The 11,097-nt window shown below is 40.9% G+C and overlaps 2 protein-coding genes across 2 annotated transcripts; both read right to left on the bottom strand.

Annotated features, from left to right (window-relative positions):
* Positions 1–679: 679 nt before the first annotated feature.
* On the bottom strand, positions 680–1,946 carry LOC148690048 (uncharacterized). The gene is made up of 3 exons (XM_088688150.1): positions 1,811–1,946; positions 1,436–1,570; positions 680–1,109 (listed from the first exon to the last, which is right to left on the bottom strand). Exons 1-3 carry the CDS (start codon positions 1,862–1,864, stop codon positions 1,029–1,031), a joined length of 270 nt encoding a protein of 89 aa, XP_088544276.1. The 5' UTR covers positions 1,865–1,946; the 3' UTR covers positions 680–1,028.
* A 5,317-nt stretch (positions 1,947–7,263) lies between these two features.
* On the bottom strand, positions 7,264–10,734 carry LOC137730853 (beta-amylase 1, chloroplastic). The gene is made up of 4 exons (XM_068469843.2): positions 9,872–10,734; positions 8,909–9,119; positions 8,525–8,635; positions 7,264–8,443 (listed from the first exon to the last, which is right to left on the bottom strand). Exons 1-4 carry the CDS (start codon positions 10,459–10,461, stop codon positions 7,640–7,642), a joined length of 1,716 nt encoding a protein of 571 aa, XP_068325944.2. The 5' UTR covers positions 10,462–10,734; the 3' UTR covers positions 7,264–7,639.
* Positions 10,735–11,097: the final 363 nt, after the last annotated feature.

Below are 11,097 nucleotides of genomic sequence, written 5' to 3'. Positions count from 1 at the left end.
AAGAAAAGCAGTCACTAGAAGATCCAAGGGAGATAATATTACCATGGTGTAACTGCTCATCTTCAAGTTTCAAATCTTGCATTCAAGATTACAAAAATGAAACACATCATCATCGGTATCCTTAGATAGAAGGATCCATGATCGACCGGCTCTTGTATGCAAGTGAATGATGATGACTGAGATACATAATTACATACAGATATATATATATATATATATATATATATGTATGTATATATTATCCCATGCATGAAGAACAAAGTTTCTTTGGAGCGCAATAAATGTTGGAGAGGCAAGTTTGTCAAGATTAATGCAAAAAGGTCAATTTGGAGTTCAGATCAGCTTGATTTGCTTCCTAATATATATTTTGCTGGACTGGATTTCGGTTTGGTCCTCTGTTGATTTTAACTTGGGGATCACAAGAAATTAACCCTAAGCCTAGGTAGAAAGAACAATAAAAGCAACTTGTTAATGAAGGAAGAGGAGTTTGAGGTATCAGCGTTGAGCAACTAATTAGGAAGAAGTTTAGATGAATTGATAGGGAGCTAGTAGTAGTTCACTTGGACAAGAATTTTGAACGATTTGGGTGTCAGCGTCGAGCACTGAATACTGAAATTAACTCCCTGGTGGTGTTATAGGATTACTAACAGAAGATATATTATGGAGTTAACAAAGGTAATTAAAGAAAACAATTTGTTTGCATTGCATGGCATATTGCAGTACTTGTTAAGCTTTTATTACATTGATTGCTGTAATGTGGAAGAAAAATGGAAAACAAACTAAAGAATATATCTGTAGAGTTTATTCCAACTGATGACATGAGCTTCCTTTCAAAGACTTCTCAGTCTGACACTGACAGACAAATTAACTTGAGTCTCCCTAACGATAAGGAATCAAGAGAAAGAAATGCTCCTAATTAACAAAACCCTATATCCATCGAAGTACATATGTAGATGCTAATTAGTTGATACCACACATCTTCACAAATCGTATTAGGAAGATGTGGCTGTTGCTGGTATATATCTTCTTCATTTCTTTTCATTCATTCCAAGTGTGTTCTTCACGCTGTCCATAGCACCGTGTGCCATGTTCATCACTTGCTCTCCAGTCTGTGGCAATTGAGAATAGCTCTATCAGAAAGTTTGCAAGATTTATTGATGACCGTCCCACTTGTTTGTATTATAGTCAGCATGTGTTTGAAAATTATTCGAAAATGTTTGAGGGATCAAAATTTTAGACCACATTAGCTGATTCCTAGGCAATTTACGTGTTTATAGACAGCTGAATATACAAATTGATGTAATAAGTGGATTTGACCCTCACATAATTTGTGATCATCTAAACTGAATTAGTTTAGTCCCTTAAGCATCACTCAAATTCTCACGCATGTCAAAAGAGTGAAGGAGTTAACAATTAATCAAGAAATATTTATAACCTGCTGAAGAAATCCAGAACTTTGGTCCTTTCCATGCTGAGCAGACTCCTTGGCTGACTGAGCTGCATCAGCTGTTGCGTTCCTAGCTTCATGTGCTGTTTCCTGTGTGGACTGCATCCACTCTTCTGCCTTAGCCTGCACCAACAACATAAAACATATGGCATTGTATTACATATACAGCACGAGTACGATGATCATCTAATAAATTACGTTCTGCAGCTTAAAAGTGTTCTTGCACCCACACACTTGTCTTATTTCCCCACTCACTTTATATCCATTTGTCATGAACATTTTCAATAGTCAACGAGTGAGAGAATATGACAGGTGGGTGGAAATAACAACACCCTGCTTGAATTGAAAACATCAATCTCATACCTGGCCCTGGCCTTGGGATTGGCCTGCATTGAATGGTTGCTGCATGCTGGACATTTTCTCTCAAAAATTTATTAATGAGAATACTTGTGGTTTTCTTAATGATGTAAACGTTTTCTTGATTGATGTAAAACTCGGATTGGAAAACGTCTATATATACACTAAGTTATGGTTCCAATTAGCAGTGGGACATGGATTTGGGAGCGAGTCTATCTGCAGCGTGTATTTCTGCTGTTGAAATGGGGCATTGAGTGAAAATTAGTAGGGCAAGTTCCTATTTTTGGCATGGTCCTTCGAATGGAAAGGACTATGCACCACTAATCACTCGCTTGGGGACGAGAAAAACTTGAGTAGGAACTTTTATATAGCATCATATGATATGATGAGTGAAATATATTGTCTATAGTTAAAACAAAACATGTGTTACAATCTTACAAAATTTGAATCAAACATAATTTCTTTTATACGTGGTTATCTTATGTTTATTGAACAGTGTTTACCACTCACTCTGCCACGTCACATAGAAACTTATAACTCAAATTTAAAAGAACTTTTAGAGAAAATGTTTTTGGATCCAAAAGTACTTGAAGTGCTTCCTATAATAGAAGCACCAGATGTGCTTCTTGTAGGAATCGAGTGTTTTTCTAAGATTCACTTACTAATGATTGGATTCAAAAATATTTTCACTAAAAGCAGTTTCAACCATTTTAAAAGCACTTCCAAATCTCTCTTTTAGGCGTAGAGAGAATATGTGAGAGGTGTATCTGCATTTGTCATTGATTCCTTTGAGAGTTAGAGAGACGTCGCTTGATAAATACCCAGGTTAGAGTATTTATAGAGATGTTGAGAGTCCTTTTATGGAAAGCAATCTTCATTAAATCCAGAAACTATCTAGAAGATATCCAATTTTCTTAGGATTAGGATTACTTGCATAATTCCCAAGATATCATAATTTGACTTGAATTAGGATTTCCTTACTTGGGATACAAGTACTTTAATACGCGTTAAGCCTAGCCTGGCAAAAGTTTGGTAGGGTCCATGGCTTCAAGCATTCCAATCCTTCTTTCCAAGTGTCATGTGCTCAGAAAATCATGGTCCCATAGTGGTGATGGTTGCAACTCTCGAATGAGCGGACGGGAAGAGAGTCGGGAGACAATGATGAGGGGATGTCGTGCGGTGGCTGGCTACTATGATGTCGACACAGTCGAATTTGAATCGACTCAATTACTCTCTGTCTCAAGAAGTCGAGTGGAGGTGGGAGGGAGAATGAGAAATGGAGAAAGAAAGATAATTAGATCATGCCATTAATTGTATGTTAGAAATGGGTTAGTCCACCCTGTAAATACCCTGGCCCTAACCTGCATATCAGTCCATGTTTACCCACCCCTAGTTCTCTCCCTCAATACAATGCTTTGAATGATATGTTTATTCTTCTCAGGAAGAGGTATAATATACAATATTAATCCTAACCAAATAGGGAAGAATAATTACATGATATTACAAAGAGGTTTCTCCCATATTACATGAGATCCATCCTAAACTAGGAAATCCTAAATTATAGGAAACTATACAAGTCAACACTCCCCTCAAGTTGGTGCATATATGTTACACATGCCTAACTTGTCTAGAAACTTAGAGAACTTTTCACTAGAAACTGCTTTGGTGAGGATGTCAGCTATTTGATCTTTTGTTCTTATTAGAGGCACTTCAATTAGTTTACCTTCTAGCTTTTCTTTAATAAAGAACCTATCAACCTCTACATATTTAGTTCTATCATGTTGCACTGGATTATGAGCAATATCGCAAGCAACCTTATTATCACAAAACAACTTCATTGATTGACTATGTTTGACACACAAATCTTGTAGTAGTAGTTTAAGCCATAAAATCTCACAAATACCAAGGGCCATACTTCTGTATTCTGCTTCTACACTCGACCTTACTACTACTCCTTACTTCTTGCTTCTCCAAGTAACCAGATTTCCACCAACAAGGGTGAAGTAACCTGATGTTAAGCGCATATCGTCACTCGAACCAACCCAGTTAGCATCTGTATAACCTTCAATACTAAAATGACCATTCTTCTTAAATAAAATCCCTTTCCCTAGACTTCCTTTCAAATAACTCAATATTCTCATAATTGCATTCATGTGTTGTTCTCCTGGATCATGCATGTATTGATTAATAATACTCAAGGCATGAGCAAGGTCTGGTCTAGTATGTGCCAAATACATTAATCTTCCCACTAACCGTTGATACCTCCCTTTATCTACTAGTACTTGGTTCACATCGAACTGTTTTAATGGCCAATTAAGATTTATAGCCAAGGAAAACAAAACACGGACTGTATTGATCTTGGCCACAAGGGCAAATGTATCCATATAGTCAATTCCATATTTTTGAGTGTATCCTTTTGCTACTAGTCTTACCTTGCAGCGATCCACTGTCCCATCAGCTTTGTACTTCACCGTATAGACCCATTTACATCCCATAAGTTTCTTGACAGCTGACAAGTTTGTGATCTCCTAGGTAGCATTCTTCTTCAAAGACTTCAACTCTTCATTCATTGCTGATTAACAACATGGATCAGCTAAAGCCTTATGCACACTGTTAGGAATAGATATAGTAATAATTGACGCACAAATGACTTATTTGATTCTGACAGGTGACCAGTAGACACATAATTACTTAACAGGTATAATACATTAGACTCAGGGTTGGGCTTACTCACCGGATACCTAGTTTTGCATTTAGGGTTAGCCTCTTAAGTAAGTTTTGGAATACCTCAGTTGACGTGATCAGGGAGATGACGTGGTGGTGGTGCATTCAAGATCGAAGACGATTAATTATGGTTATTGGGACTCAAGATCGACTGTGAGATAGCTAGTGACACAGGATTGTTCGATGGTGAGGAAATTGGCAGTGAGTTATCTAGCCATATCGACTTGTCTATTTCAAGGTTTTCAACATTGTTTCCATGTGAATGATCACCAATTGTCTCCAAGACATTACCACTCAGTTCCAATTCATTCACATCATTATTTTCGTGTGAATGATCACCACTTATTTCCAAGGCATCACCACTTAAATCCAAATCATTCACACTATCTATATTTGGAATAGTATAATCAAGAGTTTAAACTTCTGTCTGATTCTCCCCCTAAAGTGAAGAATCGGGATTGGCAAAGTACATATCATTCTCATGAAACACAACATCCACAGTGACAAACAATTTTTTCGTCAGAGGGTGATAACAACGATACCCCTTTTGATTTGAGGCATACCCCACAAACACACACCGTAAGGCACGAGGTTCAAGCTTACTTCTCTTCTGTTTATGAAGATAAACGACGGCCACATAGCCAAACACGTGAGGTGGAAGATTAGGAACTGTAGGAGCATCAACATATGAAGAGAGAGTCTAGAACGGGGTCTGAAAGTCTACTGATCGGGATGGAACATGATTCATGAGATACGCAGTTGAGGTGAGAGCTTCTCCCCATAAGGATAACGGGAGATGCGCCTCGAGCAAAGAAGCGCAAACAACCTTTAGAAGCTAACGATTCTTGAGTTCTATAACACCATTTTGTTATGGAGTATATGGACATGTAGTTTGATGAACAATACCATGATGATCAAGAAAAGCACAAAGTTCAAAGTTTACATATTCGCCGCCATTGTCACTCCTGAGAACCTGTATTTGTGACTTATATTGTACTTGTACCATTTTGTAAAACTGCTGAAACAAATAAGTAACTTCACTTTTTGACTTCATCAAACAAACTCAAGTAATACGTGTGCAGTCATCAATAAAAGTAACAAACCAAAGAGCACCACCAAGTGTAGCAGTTTTAGATGGTCCCCAAACATCAGAATGAATTATCATTAACGGGTTGAACTTTTATTCAAACTAGGCGAAAACAAAGTACGATGACTTTTAGCCATTTCACAAACACCACATTTAAAGTTAGAAATATCATGCTTAATAAATAGGAAACAACCTCCGCAGATAGTCGAACGAAGCATGTCCAAGTCGACGGTGCCACAACCAAATCTCTGAAGCTTTATTCCTATCCCCTTGATTTCCTTCCACTACAAGAGCTTGAGTCAACATTCGGGAACTGCTCGATGTCAGCTCCAAGTAGTACAGCTTCCCCTTTCTAATACCATAACCAATCGTCTTGCAAGTTCGAATGTCCTTAAAACACAAAAAGAAGACCAAAAAATTACAAGACAATGTAGGGTAACAGTTATTTGAGTAGCAGATAATAAATTATAGTCAAGGGAAGGAAGAACAAGCACAGAATCAAGATTCAGGGTATCAGAAAGTAAGACATCGCTTTCTTCGATAATGGGGACAACATTACCATTGGCAACACTCACGACAGTTTTGGGAGATGGTTTTAGAGTTTGTACCTATCTAGAATCACAAAGCATACGTTCAGTAGCACCAGAGTCAATTATCTATGTATTATTCGTAACAGATGCAAAAACCTTTAAAACCTTACCATCATTACATGTATCATTAAGAAAGGCTAACACTTTCTCAGCTATATGTTCAGAATCTACCTTCACTTCGGCAATGGAGGTACAACAAGAAAAATCTGAAGAACAATTGGACCGATCACCATTGATCCTACACTTTTGCCCGATTCGAACAAATCGAGTTGGAGCGGTAAAACCCCAAACTACCATATTCCCAAGCAACTTCAATTAGTACGTCAATTGGTGATGGATAAAGCCCAAATTTTGCCCAAGCAGCTTCAAATATCATGGGCCAACAAGAAAGAAGCCCAACAACCACAAACAACCAATTAACAAATAATAACAAATTGAAAAACCAATCAATTTGTTCTTGCCCGTGTGGGCCAAAAGCAAAACAAATAATTTTATTTTTCTTGTTTTCTTTCCTACTCTTTTGATTTTCTTTTTCTATCTTTTTTCTTTTATTCTGTGTCTCCTATTCCTGGGTTTTCTCCAGAACGCACAAAACAAGTGCGAACGTAGCAGCGACGAAGGTGTGCCGGCGGGTACAGTTGTTGCAAATTCGTCAAGAAGGAATTTGTGCAGGTCATGATGGACACACGAATATGGGCTAGGACTTCAAACTGGCAAGACGCAACGGGTGTGCGATGTGTTGTAGAATTTTGGGGTTTGTCAGGTAGCAGCAGCAGGTACGGTTTGATACAGGTTCTGGGTTCGTGTGCACGTGATGTAGCAGCGGATCTGGGTGGGCGGATGATGGGATGTTGGTGAATTCGGGTCAGCAACGATGGCGTCGCTCGATGTTCGGAAGGGGCGCTTGGCTGCACTGTTGGTGATTCTTGGTGGATTCTGAGTCAGCAACGACAGAGAGGTGGTGGTGCCAAAATCAGTGTGAGTGAGAGAGAGTAGTCTAGGACTAGGAGAGGGTCTGAGTAGAGACCACAAATGTCGATAGATTCAATATAGGATACTTTTTACATGATTTCCAATTAGGTTTTATTAATTTGCTCACGATAATATAACTTGAAAGAGGTTATCTATACATAATACACCCCTACGCATTTTCCATAACAGCTTAATAAAGAGGATAGAAATGGTATTTTACGGGGGTATTGATACAAACAATCCCAACATTTACCCCCAAAATCCTATAGTACACACACGCCCCTACTCGTTTTCCGTAGCCACAGATTAAATAAATCGGCTATTGAGAAATTATGCAGGGAATGGAGAAGCAACTGTCTTGCCATTATGTTTTTACCTTCGTATACGACCGTGCGATTTACTACTCATCACTAGATTTGACTGCGGTAGAAGCAAGCTAGCTAAAAGCCTAGTCCTGCATTCTTAGTGCATAAGGGGAACGGCAGCCTCCTTCACCAAAGGTGTTGAAACGTGCACAAAATGCTCCGCTTCCCTCTCCACCTCTTCCCGGCACTTGTGGCTACCCTTTTCCTTCATTTTCTTCACAAACGCCACAAAACGCCTCCAGTTATCGGGCTGGAACAAATGCGGGTTCATCCTCAAGTATGTGAACGCACACATTTGGTTGCCTTCAGTGTTGCCCTCAACGTTCAGAGATGATGCTTCCAATATCTGTTCATGTGCGTAGTTGTCGTACCTTGGCAGTGCATTTTCACCGGCAAGTGGTACGTTTGTTTTCTGTGTGGCCATAGCCACTTGCCTAACAAGCTTCTCTGGTAAACATTGAGCATCCTGTGGCTGCTCGTGGTCGCGCATCTCAACACAAGTGAAATTGAAGATGGCACCATGGCGTGCTAGCATTTGCGCAATAGGAACGTAACCATCTCTGAATCGTGTGTTGTAATACCCTGCTGTGAGCTCAGGGGCATGGGACCGGGTCCCGTAATGCCAGTGGATGCCTGAAACCTTTACTGAGATCTTTACACCGGCCTCCTCGAAGATAGACTTAGCTGAGGTAAGTATTCTCTCACCATGGTCCAAGAGCATTTGGGAGTACCAGCCGAGGAAGAATTCACCATAAGTGCTGTTCCAGCCTCCACCGTCTTTTCTGAAAAAAGGGGTATCTTCCGGCCAGTTTTTATAGTGGCCGGCATCAGTGGGACCTGTGCTACCCCATTCTGGTTTACCAGCAGCTTCAGCAGCAGCTTTCAAGCCACTGAGTATATACTGCATCATGGTACATTATATATTAGCCGCGGTGTACAAAACTAAGAGCTACTGGCAGAGACAGAGAGGGGCAATAGATACCTTGTCAAAACATTGGAAGGCGCCAATTCCTGGAAATTTCCATGTCCCATTGGATTCGGGATACGAAGGGTAACGCAGCTCACCTGCTGGACCCATTCCAACTTGGATTTCCTGAGAAGAAATTTGAAACAATTTAGCTTAACAAGCAAGGCATGTATCTGCAGTTTCTAACTAAAGATTTAACACCATTGCAGACACATGTATTTGTCTTGTAAAAAAGAGAGAATACATTCATTATCGATTAAGTTTCACTCATTTTTTTTCTTGGCATTCCTTGTTCGTTGGATTTACAGCGACTACGTGTGCCATGATCGTGCCACATTTACCGCCCAAGTATCTTCTCTAGACAAACAAACAAGTATACAAAAGAGAGGGAAGTATTACCACAATGGTGTCACCAAGAAGGTGTTTGAAGTTGTCCCGGAAGGCACGCATGAAGTCGGCGTAGCACTGGACCGGCGTGCGGCCCTTGAGGACTGGGAGGGTATCAGCGCCAAGCGATAAATACTCGCAATTCCTCCTTCCCCACTGATCAGTGTATGCAAGGTCTGGATCTTTCTCAACCTCTTCCACAACCCACTTGGGTAAGGGAATGCTGTATTCAACAAATATAGACCACTATTCAGCATATCGCCACAAATTTCCAAAATTCCTCGTCACAATGTAATTTCAAGCTCAATGCCAATAAAAATGGAAAATACGACATTATTTTTTAGTGCATATCAAAACTACCAATTAATAGAACGTTATTTGTCAATCAAAATAGAGTGAAAAAACTATTTAGTCTTGTATCACACAAAGAATTGATAGATAATAATGTAATTTAATAGATCTAAATTTCATTTTATTGATGGCCAATAATGTTAAGATATATCTAACATCAAAGATAACAAAGTTGAGGTGAGACAACTGTTGACCAATCATGATTATCCACCATTTCTGAACCAGAGAAGTTAGAGAGAATTTTACCTTGTCCATAAGCACAATTCAACAAACTCACCAGCTCATAATATCGAATTCAGAACTTTTCACATTTTATTTTTATTTATATTTATGGGGAAGCTGCAACTCGTGCCCTGTCAGTGGGACACTTGTTGTGGTTGTAGGCATAAGCTAGTTTGTTTGTAAGAATCTTTCTAGTGCGTTTCACTTTCCAAACGTGTTAGAGTCAGGCCAAAATGTAGTACAGTAACTTCCAGAAATATCTAATGCCAAAATGTATTTTCATTTCGCACAAGGAGCGTGCATCCACGCTCCACTATCGCACGTGAAAGTAAAAATTAAAACCAACCGAGAAATACGTGAAAACAATAAAAATTAGAATGAAGTGAGAGAGAAATAACTCACGTAACGGAGTCACCGACGTTCCCGCCGCACCGATGAAACGACATCACAGCCTGTACTTTGAGGCCGTGCTTCTTCGCCATCTCGAGAAGCTCAGCGTACCCGCCCCAATTGTACGCGCCGGGCGCTTCCCTCTCCACCAAACCCCACCACACGTCCATCATCACACCCTCCGCCCCCGCGCTTTTCAGCGCCTGAAGACTAGCGTTCATCGCCTTCTTCCGGTTCACCGAGTTGTTCATCGTCACGCTGTCCAACGGCATCATCACATAAACCGGCACTCCCGTGCCCTTATCGTGCGCACCCCTCACCCGGTGCTCCAGAACCGGTGATTCCACCTCCGTCGCAAACGCCCTGCACGCCATCGACAGATCCGCCCGGCTCGACCCGAGACCCGGCGATCTGCACGGGCTCAACGGCGGCGACAACCCGTCCATCCCCTCCGGCTTCTGAATTTTGCAAGTCGGACTAGCCGCCGGAGACTTCCACATCGGCGACGTGCTGACCGATTCAACGGATGATGAGCTGGCTTCGGTCGTCGTAACTGGAGTCCCAGAGAGTGCGCCGATCTGATGCGTCATGCTCAACGCCATTTTCTTCGTAGCCAAACAGAAATTAACCCCAGAAAGTGAGAGAAAAGTAAATTGATTTCAAAAATTCAAACTTTTAGAACAATTTTGAATTTTCGCCTCTGCCTTTTCCTTTTGGAGATTCGGATTCTCCTTTCAGTCGGTAACTTCTTTGAATTTTGTTTTTTCAGATCGTTTTTTGGTTCCGATTTGAAATATTTGTGTAAGAGAAAGGTAATGGTGAAACTCCTGCATTTATAGAACGCAAGAGCTTTGCTTCGTAGCTACGGAGACAGGATATTTGTCCCGTAGCTCCCTTGGAATAAGATCTTTTACGAGCCGATACTTTTCAGACACGTGTCCTCGTCTCCACGTGGCAGCGGGCCGAGCGGCTGAGAATGCTACAGCTACGATCGCTCGATCGACGTACGTGAGGACGGACGGTGTGATGCCTGCTTGTTCCCGCGAAGGTTCCAAGCTTCGCGCAGACACGTGGCGGGAAGGGAACGGGTGAGGCTTCTGTTCTTTAGGAGCCATGACAGTGAGTGTTCCGACACGTAAAGGCTTGACGTTTTTCGGTACGCGTCGAAGTTTTGGCGATGGTGGGATATAGCAGGCTTAGCAGCTTTGGGGCCACCACGCCCCGCTGAATGAGGAGGA

This window comes from Pyrus communis, chromosome 16 (assembly GCF_041283825.1).
Source record: "Pyrus communis isolate YQ-2024b chromosome 16, ASM4128382v1, whole genome shotgun sequence".
Lineage (NCBI taxonomy): Eukaryota > Viridiplantae > Streptophyta > Magnoliopsida > Rosales > Rosaceae > Pyrus > Pyrus communis.
Note: the sequence above shows the minus strand (reverse complement) of the source record. Positions and strands in the feature narration are given on the sequence as shown.

What these genes read in the sequence shown, in the direction of transcription:
- LOC148690048 (XM_088688150.1), bottom strand. Translation starts at nt 1,864, where the DNA reads ATGTCCAGCATGCAGCAACCATTCAATGCAGGCCAATCCCAAGGCCAG. An exon ending in AATCCCAAGGCCAGGGCCAG is followed by an intron (nt 1,571 to 1,810) that starts GTATGAGATTGA and finishes TTGTTGGTGCAG; the next exon opens with GCTAAGGCAGAAGAGTGGAT. An exon ending in GTTCTGGATTTCTTCAGCAG is followed by an intron (nt 1,110 to 1,435) that starts GTTATAAATATT and finishes CAATTGCCACAG; the next exon opens with ACTGGAGAGCAAGTGATGAA.
- LOC137730853 (XM_068469843.2), bottom strand. Translation starts at nt 10,461, where the DNA reads ATGGCGTTGAGCATGACGCATCAGATCGGCGCACTCTCTGGGACTCCA. An exon ending in AACGTCGGTGACTCCGTTAC is followed by an intron (nt 9,120 to 9,871) that starts GTGAGTTATTTC and finishes TGTTGAATACAG; the next exon opens with CATTCCCTTACCCAAGTGGG. An exon ending in CCTTCCAATGTTTTGACAAG is followed by an intron (nt 8,444 to 8,524) that starts GTATCTATTGCC and finishes ACCATGATGCAG; the next exon opens with TATATACTCAGTGGCTTGAA.